The 19,872-nt window shown below is 36.8% G+C and overlaps 2 protein-coding genes and 2 long non-coding RNA genes across 5 annotated transcripts; 3 read left to right on the top strand and 1 right to left on the bottom strand.

The window, feature by feature from the left end:
• Window positions 1–4,430: 4,430 nt before the first annotated feature.
• Window positions 4,431–5,450, top strand: LOC125476911 (EG45-like domain containing protein). Its single transcript, XM_048583544.1, has 3 exons — window positions 4,431–4,768; window positions 4,859–5,141; window positions 5,233–5,450. Exons 1-3 carry the CDS (start codon window positions 4,675–4,677, stop codon window positions 5,237–5,239), a joined length of 384 nt encoding a protein of 127 aa, XP_048439501.1. The 5' UTR covers window positions 4,431–4,674; the 3' UTR covers window positions 5,240–5,450.
• Window positions 5,451–5,581: 131 nt separating this feature from the next.
• Window positions 5,582–10,639, bottom strand: LOC125476913. 2 transcript variants are annotated; one of them, XR_007258138.1, is made up of 3 exons: window positions 10,621–10,639; window positions 6,032–7,612; window positions 5,582–5,924 (listed from the first exon to the last, which is right to left on the bottom strand). It is a non-coding gene; the product is annotated as an uncharacterized LOC125476913 (long non-coding RNA). The 2 variants fall into 2 exon arrangements; XR_007258139.1 differs by having other exon boundaries at window positions 6,032–7,706.
• On the top strand, window positions 10,629–12,291 carry LOC125476910 (EG45-like domain containing protein). The gene is made up of 4 exons (XM_048583543.1): window positions 10,629–10,814; window positions 11,160–11,416; window positions 11,617–11,899; window positions 12,011–12,291. The coding sequence occupies exons 1-4, from the start codon at window positions 10,708–10,710 to the stop codon at window positions 12,015–12,017; spliced, it is 654 nt and encodes a 217-aa protein (XP_048439500.1). The 5' UTR covers window positions 10,629–10,707; the 3' UTR covers window positions 12,018–12,291.
• A 3,804-nt stretch (window positions 12,292–16,095) lies between these two features.
• Window positions 16,096–17,213, top strand: LOC125476914. Its single transcript, XR_007258140.1, has 2 exons — window positions 16,096–16,143; window positions 16,979–17,213. It is a non-coding gene; the product is annotated as an uncharacterized LOC125476914 (long non-coding RNA).
• Window positions 17,214–19,872: the final 2,659 nt, after the last annotated feature.

A 19,872-nucleotide genomic window follows, 5' to 3' on the forward strand; every position in this document is an offset into this window, starting at 1 on the left:
GAACTTTGGTGTGTATAAATGTTAGCAAGATTTTTCAGTTTTTAAAAACCAGATTTCTCAATTCTTTTCAGAAAAATTATAAAAGGATACATATTCCGCCTTTTTTTTCTTTCCATTCTCTCCTTCTCAATCTCCCTTCAAATATTTCTAGATTCTAACCTAGTTTTAGGGCTAGTTTGGTTGTGCTTTTGGAAGAGCCAAAAACGCTTCTTAATGAGTAAAAGCACTTCAATTTTTTAAAAATAAATAGTTGTTGTCAAATATTTTAAAAGTGCTTTTAGTTAGAAGTAGAAACACTAACAAACATTTTCTAAGAAGCACCTTCGAGCTGGTTCCTCCTAAAAGTGCTATACAGAGAAAACAAGGAAAGCACTTTGCTCATTTAATGATTTTTTTTCAATTCCAAAATTATCCCTATTTTTTAATTTGCAAAGTCTAAAATATCATTACACATTAAAAAATCATCAAAAATGTCATCACCAATTTTTTCTAGTGCTTCTATACAATATAAAAGCACTTAGTTGGTTGTGTGCCAAATAACAAACTGCTTTCTCATAAAAATGCTATTAAAAAGTACTACAAACAAAAAACTCTAATGAGTAAAATCACTTTATTAAGTATCACATCAAAACAAACCCTTCTTTCATAATATAAAAAACTAAAAAAGAAGTAATACGATTGAAGTTGTTGAGTCAACTATGACACATGGACACATGGACACATGGACACATGAAAGGATAAATGAACTGGCAATCTTGTACTTTGATAAGGATATATTATTGTGAGGGCTTGATTTTGAAAATGTGTGCATGATGATTTTGACTCTAAAAATGCTAGAATAATAAATTTTCAATGAATGTATTCTTATATATTTATTTTAGTCAAACTATTATGTTTTAAGCCCAAAAAATGAATATAAAGAAAATATTTGAACATTTTATTATCCTTGTGAAATAATGTGTCGGAAGGGGCCCTATTTTAGTTTCTCGCTCTAGACCACCAAAAATTTAGTAAAGGTTATGATTATAGTGGGCAAATACCAAAATGTTGATAATATCATATTGATGATCGTTATTATTGTTTGCTTTAAGTGTGCATATTTAAGTCCAACACTAAACGAAATTTTTACCGTGATTTTTTCAATTTTATTGTCTTTGCTCACCATAGAAAGAATGTAAGAAAATCAAGCGTGGGAGGCAGAGTTCGAACCTCTTGCCTTCTTTTCATGTTAAGCGACTCTTCTTCTTTCATAACCCAGTTAATCGGTGAAGCAGATTCCACGCATGCAACCTTGGATGAGGATCATGGGGGTCACTCAAGCAAGCTGACCCATATTAGACCTATCTACACCAAAAGTTGCAAACACAAATTCATATGGCTAACATACATGTTAATAATTGTTTGTAATCCAATATTCTAGTAGATTGGTTGTTAGGTTTCTACCCATGCGTCCCGGGTTCGAAACTCCCTCATCCCCTGAATTATTGTAACAGTTTCAAACTCTTCATTTTGCTTTTCTCCTAATAATAGTATAAAATAAAAAAATAAAATAAAAAAATTTACATGCAATACTACTTTTTAACTCAAAGTCATATATACTTTGCATATAACTTTAAAATCATATGATCTTAAATTTTTTTCGTGCATTAGAGAAGATTGAGTCAAATATAAAGTTCAATATAACTTTAATTTATTAAATTTCCTACTCACTAGGGATAGAGTAATTCTGTTGGTCAGCATGCATTATATTCACTTTAAATAATCAAACCCACTTTGCAATCAAGTCCTTCAAATTTCTTTGATCAAAATAATAGATAATTACCTAAATACACATATTCTAAAGTTTGATTACATATTTCATTTATTTCTCACAATGCCCTTCATTTTTATTAAACTTTCACCGATATTGATAATTTTTCGATGTATTCGTTGAAAATTCTGTGTTTGAATTTCTAAAATTTTGGGCACAACTAATATTTAAGATTTCAGTTGTGAGTGAATTGACTCGTTGTAAAAGTATATTTGTTTAAGGCAATAGAGGGAGCAGGGAGCAGAGAGCAGAATAAAAGGCAGAAGGGAGAGAGGACAGAAAAAACATACGGCGGAGAGCAAGGGGGGAGGGGGGGGGTCATCCCAGCAACCCCATCCCATCCGAATTCCATTTCCATGAATTCTTTGTTTTAAGTTTCAATATTTATTTTAGATTGTTTTTCAATTATGATGTGTAATTATGCTTTTAGTAGTTAGGGGTTGTTTTGAAGCTCCAAATATGATTGCAAGTTTGTTATGACATTTCGTTAAATTGCTTTTATGAATGGATGAAAATTGGTTCACTACTTATATCAATGATGAATTCTTTACTTGTTTTCTATGGATGCATACTTAGTAAGCATATCTAGGATTCTAATAATATGAATATGTATGTGTCTGCCCTTATCGAATAGGGACCTACACATGTTCTAGAGTAGTACTTGTTAATTGCAATTAACATGTGAACCAATTTCTAGGATAAGTAAGACAATGCCAGTACTTACAACGCCTTGTGATGACTCAAACTCCTTTTGTTTAATGATTTCTACTACTTTTAAATCTATGAACACGCCATTCTAGATTGCATGTTAGAGACTATATTAAGTTGAAAACGTCATTCTCTTAACATACTACATAAGAAAGAGTAATAGGTTGAGTTCTAACATTGAGCCAACTTGAGCATCTTCATCCGGAAATAAAAGGAATTTGAATGAAACATAACATGTTTGAATGATTATTTGGTGGTGGATAGCAATCCCCCTAACTCGTTTTTCTTAATTTGTGAATTACTTAAAATTTGTTTATGTCCTGTTTTTGTTCAATTTAATTTAAATAGCAAATCAACTTCGAAAATCCCAAAAATTTGTGCAAGTGTACTTTTGTGTGTCTTGTGTCTGCATATAAAATTTTTTAGACTTTAGATAAGTGTAAGTAGATCTAATAATAATATTTCGGTGGCTGGTCAGTAGGGACAACAACCTAGTTTTTCTGACATTTTAAATAGTTACTTAAAATAATCTTATGCAGAAAAGACTCTTATTTTCATATGCTACAATTGGCAAATCTTAATGTTGATAAGGAAAATCAATATGATATTTGTATGCTACTTTGTGGTATGCTTTAAATCATACCAAGAATAAAGACAAAACTTTGATTAATTAATTCAATACATGCAATTGGCCGACATGGGAGACGGCAAGAAGAAGGAAAGAAGCCAACGTTCTTGTTTTAATATTAATTCATTGCAAGTAGTCGGTGGAGTTCTATGCCGAAGTTCAAGTCAAATTAAAGCGCAATCTCTGTCCGTACTCCAACAGGGACAGCCTCATAGTCATAAACATCTGCAGGTGCGCAGACTAAATGCTAGTGGACGGATTTGGTGGACCTTCCGAAAGCAGGTGTCAAACTGGCATCATTAATTAGGAAAAGTTTTAGTCTATGGTCACAAATATAGAAGATTGTAGTGATATTATGCAATTTCCCTTACTAATTGGCATGTTAAATTTTCCGTCTATCTTTCTCTTTTCTCTTTTTTTTATTTTTTTTGGCTGAAAAAAAGAACTAAAAATTTACAAGGAGAAGCCATTGGGACATCCCTGATTCAATTGATTGAAGTGCTTACGATGATCAAGGTTGGCTATGGTGTGAGCAGAGAAATTTGCTTCTTGGAAGTTATGGAAAAATCTAATATTATAGAGAAGTTAAACGCATATGTGCTCAGTCAAGTGGAGTATATCAATTTGCTATCCGTTCTACACCAAATTTTTTGTCTTCAATTGTTTTGACGAATTTATTATAAAATATAACGTTTGACGAAAAAAAACAATATCTTCAAAATTAAAAAGATAAAAACAATATCTTCAAAATTATATGAATCTGTCGGATTTAACCAGAAAACAGACCAGCATCTCCCTGGACTTTTTCATTAAACATACTTATCTTTTGCCATATTAATTCTCTGACAAAAAAAAAAAAGAAAAAGAAGCATTTAATTAATTCAAAAACGCGTGCTTCATGATTTTGACTCGAAAAATGCTAGAAGAAGAAATTGTCAATGAATGTTTACATATATTTTGGTTAAACATATATATTTTAAGCACATAAAAGAAAAATATAACAAAAGATTGTAACTTTTATTTGAGAGTAATGATACAATTCTCACATATTTGTATCATTATTTGTACTATTTTTCTAATAGACGTACGGTCTATCAACCCATATAAGTTATATCTCTATTATAAAAATGATACAACTGATCGAAAAATAAGTAATAAGAGTCGTATTTTTATTTTTCTTATGAAAATTGTACATCCACTACCGCCGTTATAGAGGTTTTGAACCCTTTGACTAGAAATCGTCAAATTCAAGAATGATACCATTCCTTTGGAATCAATAAGGAGAGAGAGAGAGAGGATCCCCAACGCCAATTAAATCTAATATATTACTTACGTGTGTCAATTGCTTACTCCGATGTGACTCTACCAACGTCACGACGCCGGGCTCTTGTTCATTGCAGTGGTGAGCCCCAATTCATCGCAGCGCCCAAATCCACGAAAATCTGCCAGGATTGTTTGATCGTCGGAGGATTGTCTGATCTCTAGGCTCCGAAGGTACAGAATCCGGAGAGGATCTTAGTCCGTGAGCATGAAGCTCTTAGTCCTGTCAGTCATGTTAAACTTAAGCATTCTAGTTTCTGCGGATCTGGGAACTGCAACTTCATACGGCCCTCCTTATATACGTGAGCAAACAATACATACCTCAACGCAATAAAGATAAATATATCCAGTATGTTTGGGCTTTCTTATGCCATTATGTTGTAATTTTGCAGCCACAAGGTGCTTTGGAAGGAGGCCAGACCAGTTCCCTCCGCGTTACCTTTTTGCGGCAGTGAGTCCTGGCCTGTGGGACGGTGGTTCTGCGTGCGGAAGGGTCTATAAAATCAAGTGTCTGAGTGGACCTCAGATGCCCTGCAAGTTTGGTGAGACTGTCGAGGTCAAGGTGGTGGACCTTTGCCGGAAATCTCCTTGCCCTTCTGCCATGGCCATGTCAACAAATGCTTTTGCAGCCATATCACACCCTACTTCTGCACCAATCAACATCGAATATGTCGAGTAAACATCAATCTAAATTTTGCACTCTCTTGTACCTGTACTCTTACAGTTCATTATATACTAATATACATGCCGATGGTTTGATTTACAGGACGTGAGACTGTACAGCATCATCGAAGATGTCTTCACATACACCAAAGGTGGACGCGTGGAAATGTTTTGTAATATGAATTGTAAAAGTTCCAGCAGATAGGACTGAATGACACAGTTGGAGGCACAACCGTCATAAGCCTCCTCTGCTCGATTGTACTTGTCAATAAAGTCCTTTCTTGGCAAAATTAATGAGATGTTTTGTCTGTGTTTATGAAATCTTCATGTTCGATGTGTTTTGTTGCTGCACCATCATTATGCTCTACTTTTTTCAAGGAACTATATCCAAAAGCGAACGCTTCTAAATCCTAAAACTTAGCTCTCATACTTTCAACCACATCATAAAATAGTGAACTGTAATTTCAATCTGTATTGCTGCCTTGTTGGTACTGAAATTGACATATTTTTAATGTGAGATTTATATACATCTTAAATCTTATGTACAACTAATCTCATGTACATCAGAAGAATAAAGAAAGAGTGACGAATAACTTCAACGGATCATCTGAATACTGCTCACCAGTCTACTCTGCTCTTCTTCTTCTTCTAGTTTTGTAGCACGATCAAAACCTGGCGAATTGCATTTGCTTTCTCTAAGATAGCAGCAACCCTCAAGTTGGTTGCAGGACCATGAATGCTGGGTCTTGTCAATGTTAAAGATTTTGCCACCGTTGCAGGCTTCAATTTGAAGGACTAAGACAACAAAAATTGGTTGTCTTTAACTTCGAAAATACAGAGCCCAAAATGGGGAAAAGTTGAGTGGTGCAAAAGCAAGAACAACAAAAATAGACGGCTCTAACCTTAGTTCTTATCTTTAGCAGCAACGAATCTCTTTCATCTACCTTAGGTTCGACCTGAGGCCGAACTTGTTCAGTGACTTTTCTCAACTGTAAAATGTCAAAATGTCAGAAAGGTATTTTGTAGAGCATAAATTTCAGGAAGAGCATGCGCTGAAAGACAGAGTGATCTTAGTAACTGGAACTCCATTACACCTTCCAACTTCACAGTCTGACATTACAGCAGAATTATGGGATGACCATGCTGTTTCTCCCCCTGATATTGGCATACTATGCTGAGGGTGCTCAACCATTGGTGGTGCTGTCACAGACGTGGAAAGAGGTTCTCCCCGTTCTGATTCTGATTTTTTCAGTGAATGCTGAAGTACATTGAGCTCGATACCTGTCTCTGGCGTTACCTGCTGCACAGGCTGGATAATAGATCCATGAGAAGATTCAGGGTCATTTGTAGAAGTTGTACATTCAGAGCTTGGTCTAGTGAATAGATTGGAACCAGTCTGAACTTTTTCTCCCTCTGAAGCAAAGTGATTGCTTCCTGGCCTATCATGAGATACCTCTGGTAACGATAAAAATGAGCTTGAGAATTGTGCCCCCCCCCTTAAATCAGGAAAATTGTATTGATGATTAGCATCATTAACCATGGCTGGTAAACGCAATGAATACGGGGCAGGATCCACCACATTGCCCATTACAGGTCCAGAAACATGTTGGAACTTCTCGCCTTCTTCAGACATGAGAGGCAAAAATGGGTTCTGGGGTGGCAGCACCTTGCTCTGTGGCATTGGCATATCAAATTGAGCTTTCTCAACAGATTCCGATGGCTGTATTGGCAGCAAAGAATCCTAACCAACTCCAACCAATTCTCTCTGAAAAAAGGGGATCATGTTGTATTCCCATCCTCCATTTCATTGGTCGTAAAGGTGGCCATGGTGACATGTCTTCCAGATTGACTACAGTAGCTTCAATGGGCAGGACTGATATAGGAAGGGTAGAATCTAATGGTTCCAATGTTTACTACATAACATCAAGTTTCTGGCCTAATGGTTCTGGTAAGAACTTTGATGTTAAAGCATGGCTTGGAAGATATTCAGGATGACATTCCGGGGAAGCATCCAAGCATTCTTCCTGATTGATTTGATCCATAAATGGTAACTGGTTGGATTTCTCCGAATCCATGTGGTTTTGAGACCCTGCCTGTACAGATAGAAGACTTGATAAAATGATGCCTTATCTTCTTCCGAATTTTCCACATCAAGCTCATCAGATTGAACCACCAGAGAACACTTTAAGTCAGCTTCTGGCTGATGCGTGATCCCTTGCTCCATCTCTTGGCAACTATTTGATACCAACTCCATTTGCTTGCAACTCCAATGAATTCTCCAAACTAGTTTCAGGCTTCGGCAGGTAGCAGGTAGCAGGTAGGTGAAGACACAACTTCCGTATTTTCTAAAGATGCTGAGGCCATGGTCACATCACCAACAGCTAAACTGCTTTCAGTTTGTTCATCCAGAGAGAAATTATGACCATCATCAAATACTTTTGATCTGGAATGGTCACAAGTAGTTGATTTGCTTGGGTTTGATTCTGCAGGAACATCACGAACAGCCAAACTGTTATCAGTCTATTTATCCAGAGAGGAATTATGACCATCGTCAGATTCGGGAGTCTGTGGCAGATTCTGGAGAAACTTCATCCAGTTCAGATTCATTGTCATGGAAATCTCCAAATCCAGGAAAAGATGCATGCAAATTTATAAAGTTCCTTGGTGAAGAAGAAATTGCATTTTGAGATGAAAAACTAACATCATTGAATTAAATGTATGAAGTGTAACAAACAACTAATTAATATTTGTGGTGTGGTTTGGTTTCGGTGTGGTTTTCAAAAGCCAAAACCGAAACCAAACGGTTTTTCTACACTGCGGTTGGGTTTCAAACCAAAATCGTTTCAAAACCACAAAACTAAGTCGTTCGGTGCGATTCGATTTGGTTCGTATTTCGATTTCGGTTTTTGGTTCCAAGTACCCACCCCTAATTACAACACACAAACCATCAAGGACACTCTTTAAAAACTATATCACCCACTCACTTTCTAGAGACAAACTCTAGACCACTCACACTTCTACAAAACTACTCTTACTTCTCACTCTCTTACCTAGCTCTCTCTTAATTCTTACTTCATTGTATTACACCACTACATATTTATAGTAAGGCATGGTTTGGTACCGAGGTGATTATGAAAAAAACTGGTATAAAAAAAAGCTAGGAGCTGTTTTTGTGTTTGGTAAACATTTAGCTTCAGTTTTTTTTCACAGTTTTGGGTGAAAAAATGCCAAAAACAAGAAGCTGCAAAACCTAGCTTTGAAAAACTGGCTTTTTTTCACATCTGTTTTACATAAAAATTTACTAAACACTAGAATATTGTTTTTTTTTCAAAAGCACTTTTACAAAAAAGTTTACCAAACACTTTGCTGCTTTATTTCACAGCTGCTTATTCTCATAGCACAACAAAAGTAATTTTTTTTTCAAAGTACAGCAATACCAAACCAGCCCTGAGATTTGCCGACTTTGGCATTGTGAGAACTTTCTAGCTACCGATCAAGCATTGCCACCGAAATATGGCTTTGCAAATTGGTGTCATATTTTCCTATTTATAGTCTTTGTAGAAACTACTTTAGCTTTATATATTTCTGCATGCACCGCCATTTCTTGCATATTTAAACTAGAAAAATCTAGTTCCATTGCACCTGGACAACGTGCAAGTCTTCCAGAAGCTTTGTCTTCTAGACCTGCTGCTGGTGGAATACAAATATCAATTGGGCTGATGTTAATCTTCAACACTTCTCAATCTCCCTTTAAATATTTATAGGTTCCTAACCTAATTTTAATGCTTTCATAATATAAGAAACTAAAAAAGATGGAATACGATTGAAGTTGACAAGTCGACTATGACACATAAAAAGTTAAATGAATTGACAATTTTGTGCTTTGTATACTGTAAAGGTGATTTTGAAAAATGCGTGACAATGATACGGATGATTTAAGAAATATTTTCTAACATGCCTGGGTGTATTGTATTCTATAAACAACAAATTTTCACCTTAGTATCCTCAGTGGACTTGTCAACGAGTTAAAAATTGGCGGTTGAGATTGGTAAATATAATATTGCACTCTCTCTCTCGATTTCTGTCTAGCTAGAAAGGATTAGAATATTTTTCAGATTCAACCATGTAGAGCCTGCAGGTCACGCAATCTTTGACCGTTCATACATATTAGGGCAATTATGAGTTTTGTAATTTTTTCCCAAACTGACCTATCAGCACCGTGCCTTTCCACTGTTCAAGATGGCTGCAAATCGTAAAATAATTTTCCATCATTCACTAATTTTCAACAGAAAAAATTGAAAGTGTTCCTATTTGTTTCCAACTTTTAGGATAGTAAGAAGAACAAGAATGGTGCGTATCTCATTAAAATGGTTGAACCCATCTCTTAGTAATTATAATTAGTACAATTCAATATCAATTCAAGTGTAGAACTAGAGAACTAACGAAATGGAGATATCAGAAGCGAGAATACTGACATGAGTAACGAGAAATCATTTGAACTTGAAAGTCTTGTCGTTGAATTATGTAAATCATTTTAACCAGAGTATAAGATTTTGTTGGTGCAATTTTTCCTAATATTTATTCGCAACTCACACGCAAGGTTGGGTAAGATGGTGGGTCAGGATAAGGACATGTTCATCAATCATCATTCAGATTCGTGAAAAGCAAAAGATACACTGAGTTCCAAAAGCTTTTAAATGGACTGACGCTTACGGGCAATTTTATCTCCGATTACGGCCAAGGTATGATCTCTAACCATCATATTTGGATTGCTCTCGTTGAATAGATGAATTTTCATATATGAATTGTTGGATCGTTAAATTTAGTTGAGAAATTAAAAAAACCAAGAGGTACATATCAACTTGACTATAATTTCTAATTATCAAAAGCAACTACGACTTGAGGCACTTCTCCTCCCTTTTCAAGAGTGGGCATACATATTAACTTGCAACTTGCATTGGGATAGAAATAAATAGGAAGATAATTGCTATCTATACCTACCATCACGATTTGATGGAAACTAATTAACTAGTAAACAAATTACTCTAAATTAATCAACAATAGAATTGTCTTCACCTATTCAGATAATTATCTCAAATTAGGGTCCCCGATGTATAAGATATTTCCTTTATTTGGGAACTTTAATGAAAAGAAAAAAACCTTTTTATTAACTAAAAAAGAAACACCTAATTATTTTATTTAATAAAAAAACTTAAATTTGAACGAAAAGAGATTAAGCTTGGAACCTGAGCTTCCTGAGTAAGGGATCTGAACTATTGAAATTTGATCCAACTGCTACAAATAGGAGGTTTATCTAAAAATTATAATAATTGTAACCGTTAAATCAAATTTCAACTATCCAGATTTCTAGCTCAGGAGGCGTATACTAATCTCAGGAGGGAGGGGATCCGGTTCCCTTAAACTTTGATGGAAAGAATAAAAATTAACACAATAATAAAAACCGAGTTCTAAAGGAGACCTGTTCACATACCTGCCACTCTCTTGCGTTTTGAACTAAAGGACACCTGTTCACGTACCTGCCACCTCAAGCTGAAAAATGAGATCTTAGATAGTGGGAATGCCACCACGTGAACAACCACAAACCACCATCACTTTAATGGCAAAAATTTTACACCAAAACCACCATCAACCTTCCGGGAAATTTTATCTCCGATTACGGCCAAGGTAAGGTCTCTAACCATCATATTTGGATGCCTGTCGTTGAATAGATGAATTTTCATATATGGATCGTTGAATTTAGTTGAGAAATGAGTGAGTTATGAGCATTTGAAATTCACCCAGAAACCGGCCAAAAATTCCAGAAACCGATGAGTTTTCCGGCGGGTAATAATATTATTTTTATCGTAAGTTTATATTTTAAGTTTTCATAATATTCTATAATTCTTTTCTTTCTCTTCATCCTCATTTCATTCGACTGATATTGTCAAAGCTATTAAATTTAGCCCTGAAGAGAGATGGAGAATATTTCATTGTCCGAGCCATTAAATATATTATTTTGACTCATGTCAGGCTTGTGAAACGCCACCACCTTAGCAATCAGCTTTCCAGGTGCCCCCCGCCTCTTTTTTCTTTCATAGATCCCAAAACCCTCAAAATCAAAGGACCCATTGAAACGATGGCCGCTCCTTTGACAACATCTTGGGCGGGCTCCGTGAACATGGTGGGACTCTTATTCATGTTGATCGTTTTAGGCTTTTTTTGCACAGAATCAAGGCTAGTTTCTGGCGATCTCGGCACAGCAAATTCTTACGGTCCTCCTTATATGCGTAAGTAAACAACTTATTCATCTCAACGCAATGATTACTGTGTTGTTGTGATTGCCTTGATCACAATTAGTGGGTTTAAATGGTTTTAAGTGAGTAATTCATGTCTAGTTAGTTGCAGGTTGAATAGGGCATTGAGAATTAATTGGATCATATCGATGACAATTAGCTTTTCTTATGCCATTATTGTAATTGTTGAGCAGCAACAAGATGCTTTGGGAGTAGGCCAGACCAGTTCCCTCCGATGTACCTTTTTGTGGCGGTGAGTGAAGGGTTGTGGGACGGTGGTTCTGCGTGTGGAAGGCTCTATAAAATTAGGTGCCTGAGTGGACCTAATATGCCCTGCAAGGATGGTGCTACTGTGGAGGTGAAGGTGGTGGATCTTTGCCGTCAATCTCCTTGCCCTTCTACTATAGCCATGTCAACCTATGCTTTTGCAGCCATCTCAAACTCATCTTCTACACGAATCAACATCGAATATGTCCAGTAAGTATCTATACTTCTAATGTTGGTTTCCTTATATCTATATACGTGTAAATATATGTGTATATATATATACACACACTAATATACATGTCGATGGTTTGATAAGTGCAGGATATGAAATCAGCTGAACCCGATCTATGCTGATCACATACAGCTGAGGATATTTCGCAAAGAACTCTCTCCAGCGGCCAACGCTTCTAAATCTTAAAACTTAGCTCTCAGCCTTCAACTGTATTATTTAATAATGGTCGATAATACTTTCAACTGTATTATCTCATACTTCAACTGTATTAAATAGGATGTTTTTTCGTATGTTTAATCTTTATTGTTGCCTTGTTGGTACTGAAATCTATTAAAATTGAAGTGGTTTTTCTAGAATGACTTCCCACATACCCAACAGCTTATATTAATTCCTTGTTTGTGGCTGTCTTGGAAACCCACATGTTTTCATGGTGAGATGGCACTCCTTTATGCTTCGGTTTTCCTTCCACACAATAGTTTTCAATTGCATTGATAACTAGCTGTTGCTTATCCTTTTGAGTTAGTTTTTTCATCTTTTCTTTTGGCTGTACTGTTCATGCTCTAGGTTAGAGTGTTGTAACTTATAAGCTTATTTCATTGAGTTCCATTCTTTCTCTTCACTGTTGGTTGTAAGTTTGGTGTCTACACATGTCTTTAAGCCTCAAATTTATAGCTTTTGTACAATTAATTTGAAAACAGAACGGTCCTGGGTTTGTGAATTTCGAGTCTTGATTTGTCATACAATAGCTTGTTGATTACTTATGCTGATACTAGTTCCTCTTATTCTTCCTTCCCTCAACTTACGACATGGAAATTGTCTTCTGGAAAGTTGAGAACATTTCCTGATTTCTTGAGAAATCAATCAAAATTAAGCACTTTGGACCTTTCAGCAAACCTGATTCATGGTGAAATAACCAACTGGATTTGGAAGTTGAGTAGTCTTAGTCAACTAAATCCTTCTTGTAAGTCTCCTGGTAAATCTACTAGGTCCTGTGGTGCTGGCATATCAAATTGAGCTTTCTCAACTGATTCCGATGGCTGTATTGGCAGCAAAGAATCCAGACCAACTCCAACCAATTCTCTCTGTGAAAAAAGGGAAGCATGTTGTATTTCCATCCTCCATTGCATTGGTGGTAAAGGTGGCAAGGGTGGCATGTCTTCCATATTGACCACAGTAGCTTCAGGGGCCAGGACTGATCTAGGAAGGGTAGAATCTAATGGTTCCAGTGTTTGCTTCATAACATCAAGCTCCTGGCCTAATAGTTCGGAGTCAAAAATTAATCACATACTAACTTACCATTTTATTCCATAAATCACGTATGTATAAGCAATATGGTATCAAACTCTGACATTTTTAAGCTTTAGTTAACCTTAACAACCATTAATCTTCTTTTCTTGGTAAACACCCTAAAACTTGAAAACTACGAAAGCATTAAGACGATAAGGGGATCAAATTTCATAATCAATCAGCTCTGAAACTCATTTCAGTGCATTCAACAAGTAGTCAACTTCTAATCCATGAATCTATGTTTACTTGGATGAATCAAAATTTGTCATGTAAAATTGAGTTTTGATGATTTCATTCTTAGTTTAAGGTTCGGGTGAACATGTAAGCCTTAATTAGAGCTTAACCTTCAATTCTTACTGTAGCACATGCAAATTTCTTTACTTGATCTTAAAACATAAACATTAATGAAATGCAGAACACAGAATCGATAGCATCATCCAATATGGCGAGATTAACTACATCAGTGTTAAAACAACGGAAGGAATTGGGGATTACAATTACAATACTACAAAATCCAATTTCAGAGAAACCCCCAATTCCAATCCCAATTTGAATCTAGAAATTCAAACCCTAATTTTATAAAATGCAAACAAATTCAAGAGACTGAGAGAAAGACGTAGTCACGATCGTTGTGGTGGAGGTGAGACCGTGGGAGTCGGTTCGTTTCTCGGTATTTTTGCCCAGGCCTAGTTGGAACTTGTTAGATTTGCTACGCGTACGGTTCCTGCCCGTGGGTCTTGCGACGGAGTCGCTGTTGGACCTTAAACCGTTAAAACGAACCACTGTTTGGGCCATATAAAATGCCCAATGGGAAGTTGGAAAAATCGGTAAAAGCAAATTTGCATACAAAAAAGAAGAAAAACATTTCGGTTAGGAAAAAATATCTTTAATATTAGGAATCAATCATGTTTTTTATTTGCTTCTTATATGATTGAAGCTACAAATTAAATTTATTCACCCGAAAAAAATTAGAGGAAATGAACTTCACTTTTGTTTGACATTAGAAAGCAAAATGGTATGTTTGGTAATCTAATTTCTACATATCACATTTTTTTTTATTTTTGGTGAGAGTGACAAATGACTCCGTAACAAACTACAAATAAATAAAAAAACTTGAAAACAACAACTATAAAAAGATACACTAACCAGTTTCCACTTGACATGTGCTTTGTGCATTCTTATTAGCTTTCTCATGTCTAATGTTGTTACTAAATATTATTTGGAATTTTTTTTTGAATTGTCATATGACCTTATACTCCTTTTTTTAATTTGTTACTAGCATGTGGGCACACACAAAGTGTGTGTGAATTATTTATTTATTTTTGTTTTTGAAATAGAAGGAGAGTGGAAGAGAGTGATAGAGAATGTGAGAGTGAGATGTTTTTTTTTTAATATTTATTTTATTTATTTTTTTAATTAGAGATACGTTAAGATTACATGTGGGTGAGACTTTGAAAAAAAAAACAGCAAAATTTGGTTGTGTGAAATTACATTTCTGCCCATATTTATTATTCATGTTCTGTTTTAATTAGAGGGTTAAACTTGTAATTTTATAGGTTTTGGTGGACAATAAGTGTTTTATTAATTAGTAGAGATATAAGCTTAAATTTTAAGCAATTTATCATATCAAATTTTGAAAATAATTAATTTGTCATCTCACCCCAACTCCGTTAAGTTTTTTATCCAACATAAGGCATGTTCAATGCACATGACTTATTTTCAAGGTTCTTTGGAACATTTCAACTGCCTTTTATTTTTAATGAACATGATTGGCCACGTTGAATTCTCAAAACTTGTAATTAGTTAAACTTCATGTTAGTGAGCCTAATGTACTATTTTAATAGTTCACCATAAGTTAATGAAAACTAATTTATCACCCATGTGACATCCCGTCCCGAAAATATAGAAAACGTGCGTGTGAAATGACATTTTTACCCCTAGATCGTTTCTTTTACGTAATTTGTTGTTTTGTGTGGTGTTGGCAAGTGTTGGGCCACACACACACACACTGTCACTCTCCTTCACCCTCTGTCTTTTCCCCTGTCTCTCTCTCTCTCTCTCCCGTGCTCCCATTTCTTCTTCTTCTTCTTTCGAACGTACGGACCACACCCAAAACCCCTCAAACCTTGGCAGATCGAGGGAACTAAGGCCATATTCGAGCTCGTGAGGTCGAGGGGAGCACGATTGTACCATTTTCAGGTAGGAACTTCAACGTTTTCACGTCGTTTTCACAAGGTCCGATTTGAGTACTATTCATGTGAACGTAAATTCTTACGTTTTTGGGTGTTTGAAGCTCGTAGGTGGTTTGGTGAGGTCCCAAGGAGCCTCGAAGTGCTTCGTTTGAACAGTTTTGACGTCGGGATCACCGTGGTCAGAGTTGGCCGGTTTTGGTTAGTTTGCATAGGTAATTTCTGGTGGTTTTTGACCCTTAAAACTTGTATATCGTTATTCTCCTAGTTCTAGGCGTCATTTTGGTTCAAGAATCGTGAAAAATGGTTGAGAAACGAGTGAGAAAACGAAGTTAGAAGTTTTTCCAGTTTTCCGGCGCCGGCGACGTCGCCGGAGTCTCGCCAGAGAAGGTGACGGAATATTCCTGACGCCGTTAACTGAATCTGTCAAAACTGACAGAATATTCCTAACGGCGTCAGTTGACGCCGTCCGTGTGCACCGCACGTGCCTGCGCGTGGCCGGCGCGTGGGGGCGCGTGCGGCGGTGGAAAATTTTTCTAAAAATATGGGTGTGTTCCTGAGGTTGTGTAGAACACGTTGGTATATTCAATTGTCCATTTTGAGCAATGTATGAGAAGTTATTACAAAAGGATGGTTATGTGCTTTATAATTAATGTTTTTATAGTATTTTCGCATTTAGGTGATACGTATCCCGAGGACGAGCGTGCTCATTTGAGGCAGGGATGCTACGACCCTTCCACATACCAGTGAGTGGGCTTTTAATTTCCGTATATACCTATATACATATAATTCCCAGAATTAATATAAATGCTTACTAGTGACATGCCATTCCTTTTGTGTTATTGATTGATATGCATGGTTAGTGGCATATATGTTGGTTTACATATTCATTCACATGTCATATATATATATATATATATATATATATATATATATTGGTGCGGTGGAGGCACAGGTAAGTGCCAGGTAAGCGTTATTTAACATTTGCATTAAAAAGTGATTAGAGGTGCTTAGAGAGCTCATAACCTGCACCCCCGGTGTTAGTGCTCCCGCCCAGAGTATGGCACAGTCCTTCACGTGTCGTTCACCTCCCGCACCACACGCTCAGCTTGGATCCAAGTTAGGTGCACAGTCTTGTCATACAAACCACTATAGGTGGTTCCGACACGTAGGTGACCCGCGATTATTCGCACAGCCTTCATGTGATCGTAGCACTAGAGCGTTTATATGTATTACACCCAGGCCTGTCGTACAGACCACTATAGGTGGTTCCGACTCGTGGGCAGGTTTAGTTATTGAGATTGAGATTTGAGCTCTAGATTTAGCCGCACAGGTCACTTTAGGTGACTCCGGCTGCCAGTGATATGTTATTGATACGGTTTATACCTGAGCACTTGCATTTCACCATGAGATTTGGTATGGCATATCCTTGAGCATGATTTGGCATATCTATATACGTACGTATGTTTATTTTCTGGGAAGTATACAGGTTTTACGGCGAGGGGTTAGAATGTATTTTACTAAATGGTTTTCAAAGAGCTTTTTTTTGCCCACTCACGCTTTTGTTTTGCGCCCCTCCAGGTTCTAGTTGCTTTGCAAGTTCGGTGGTTTTCCCAGAGGGCGTCCCGGCATTTCTGACAGACACTCACCGATGTAGGGTCACCTTTGGGTGCACTATTATCGAGTCATTTTATTTTGGACTGCTGTAGACTTATTGCTCTGAACTTAGTGTCTTACTTACGCTAGCACACTTACTTTGACCTTGTATGCTAGTTTTTAATTACTCGTACTTTTATATTACTATTCTATTCGCTTCCGCACTGTGCACATGGCTACGTCACTTCCACGTGACGGCCAACATGCCCTGATCTCGGTCGGGGTGTGTCAGTTTGGTATCAGAGCCAGGTTATGAGCTCTCTAAGCACCTCTAATCACTTTTTAATGCAAATGTTAAATAACGCTTATCTGGCACTTGCCTGTGCCTCCACCGCACCAATATATATATATATATATATATATGACATGTGAATGAATATGTAAACCAACATATATGCCACTAACCATGCATATCAATCAATAACACAAAAGGAATGGCATGTCACTAGTAAGCATTTATATTAATTCTGGGAATTATATGTATATAGGTATATACGGAAATCAAAAGCCCATTCACTGGTATGTGGAAGGGTCGTAGCCCCCCTGTCTCGAATGAGCACACTCGTCCTCGGGATACGTATCACCTAAATGCGAAAATACTATAAAAACATTAATTATAAAGCACATAACCATCCTTTCGTAATAACTTCTCATACATTGCTCAAAATGGACAATTGAATATACCAACGTGCTCTACACAACCTCAGGAACACACCCATATTTTTAGAAAAATTTTCCACCGCCGCACACGCCCCCACGCGCCAGCCAAGGCACGGCCACACGCGCCAGCCAAGGCACGGCCACACGCGCCGGCCACGCGCAGGCACGTGCGGTGCACACGGATGGCGTCAACTAACGCCGTTAGGAATATTCCATCAGTTTTGACAGATTCCGTTAACGGCGTCAGGAATATTCCGTCACCTTCTCCGGCGAGACTCCGGCGACGTCGCCGACGCCGGAAAACTGGAAAAACTTCTAACTTCGTTTTCTCACTCGTTTCTCAACCATTTTTCATGATTCTTGAACCAAAATGACGCCTAGAACTAGGAGAATAACGATATACAAGTTTTAACGATAAAAAACCACCAGAAATTACCTGTGCAAACTAACCAAAACTGGCCAACTCCGACCACGGTGATCCCGACGTCAAAACTGTTCAAACGAAGCACTCCGAGGCTCCTTGGGACCTCACCAAACCACCTACGAGCTTCAAACACCCAAAAACGTAAGAATTTACGTTCACATGAATAGTACTCAAATCGGACCTTGTGAAAACGACGTGAAAACGTTGAAGTTCCTACCTGAAAATGGTACGATCGTGCTCCCTTCGACCTCACGAGCTCGAATATGGCCTTAGTTCCCTCGATCTGCCAAGGTTTGAGGGGTTTTGGGTGTGGTCCGTACGTTCGAAAGAAGAAGAAGAAGAAATGGGAGCACGGGAGAGAGAGAGAGAGAGAGGGGAAAAGACAGAGGGTGAAGGAGAGTGACAGTGTGTGTGTGTGTGTGGCCCAACCCTTGGCAACACCACACAAAACAACAAATAACGTAAAAGAAACGATCTAGGGGTAAAAATGTCATTTCACACGCACGTTTTCTATATTTTCGGGACGGGATGTCATAACCCACCCTAGCATGCATATATCTTTGTATAAATAAATAAGCTTGTGAAAAATGAGGTTAAAAGTCGAACTTTTGGATGAAAAACTTAATATAATTAGTGTGAGATGACAAATTAATGATTTCAGAAAATTTGTATGAGAAATTGCTTAAAATTTTACTATAAATGAAAAATTAAAAATATGTATAAATTTAGATGACATTTCAAAATTTTCCGCTATTATTTTATTTTCTAAGAGCATCTTAAAAAGATATGTCAAAAAGTTCACATCAGCAATAACGGTGAAAAAAAAAAAAAACATCACTAGTGTTTTCTAGCCGAACTACCAATTCCTATATGGCATGACATAGAATGGTAGCAGAGGAAATTGCTGTCAAATTTCACAGCTACTTCAAATCTATTTTTAGAAATTACTAAATGCTTTTCATAATTTTTATTCTTATCTTTTGTTTTAAAAAAAATACTAATTACAACTATAGAAAGTAAATAATTTAATAAATAATAGTTTACATTTGACATATCAGTTGGATAACAAAATTAAAAAAAAAAAATCAGTGTGCTACATATTTATAAACCTTTAAATTTAAATTTTATGTTTAAAATTTGACATCTCCCTTGGAGATGCTCTAAGCGACTATACATAGGGAAATCTAGGTTGGCTTATTATTTTTTGATATTTTTCGGAATCATTTTTATTATTTTTTATTTTTCATACAAGTGTTATATATTGGGAAATCTAGGCTGGCTTGTGATTATGATTTCAATTACAATACATCAATAATATGGTTAAAACAACATGTCAAATCCACCCAGCACAATCTAATGGACCATAACTAGGGTCGGCGGCAGTCCTCTTCTTCTCATTTTCCATTTTTCTTTTCATTTCTTTCTCCCTGAGCTTCCGTTTCCCCCTCTCCAGGGGCCTGATCGCCACTTTCTTCCCATTTCTTGTGCCCCTAATTTCTCTGTCTGTAGCCCATTTTTCCCTGGTTTCCTTCCTTCCTTCCACTTCATTTCCACTTTTCCCCCTTTGTTCTCCCTTCTCTTCTCCCTTCCACTTTCATTCTTCCTTCCTTCCATTTTTTTTCCTTTTTTTCCTTCTGCCGTTTCTTCCTTTTTCCCTTTCTTTGCATCTTCTTTCCATCTTTTTCTCTTTTTTTCCTCCACTTTCTTGGCAGTTCACTCCATCTTCAACCCAATC

Source organism: the organism of the source record quoted next, unplaced genomic scaffold, assembly GCF_019419815.1.
Source record: "Pyrus x bretschneideri cultivar Hongxiangsu unplaced genomic scaffold, Pyrus_bretschneideri_v1 Contig2, whole genome shotgun sequence".
NCBI lineage: Eukaryota > Viridiplantae > Streptophyta > Magnoliopsida > Rosales > Rosaceae > Pyrus > Pyrus x bretschneideri.

What these genes read in the sequence shown, in the direction of transcription:
- LOC125476911 (XM_048583544.1), top strand. Translation starts at nt 4,675, where the DNA reads ATGAAGCTCTTAGTCCTGTCAGTCATGTTAAACTTAAGCATTCTAGTT. An exon ending in ATACGGCCCTCCTTATATAC is followed by an intron (nt 4,769 to 4,858) that starts GTGAGCAAACAA and finishes GTAATTTTGCAG; the next exon opens with CCACAAGGTGCTTTGGAAGG.
- LOC125476910 (XM_048583543.1), top strand. Translation starts at nt 10,708, where the DNA reads ATGCCACCACGTGAACAACCACAAACCACCATCACTTTAATGGCAAAA. An exon ending in TATCTCCGATTACGGCCAAG is followed by an intron (nt 10,815 to 11,159) that starts GTAAGGTCTCTA and finishes GACTCATGTCAG; the next exon opens with GCTTGTGAAACGCCACCACC. An exon ending in TTACGGTCCTCCTTATATGC is followed by an intron (nt 11,417 to 11,616) that starts GTAAGTAAACAA and finishes ATTGTTGAGCAG; the next exon opens with CAACAAGATGCTTTGGGAGT.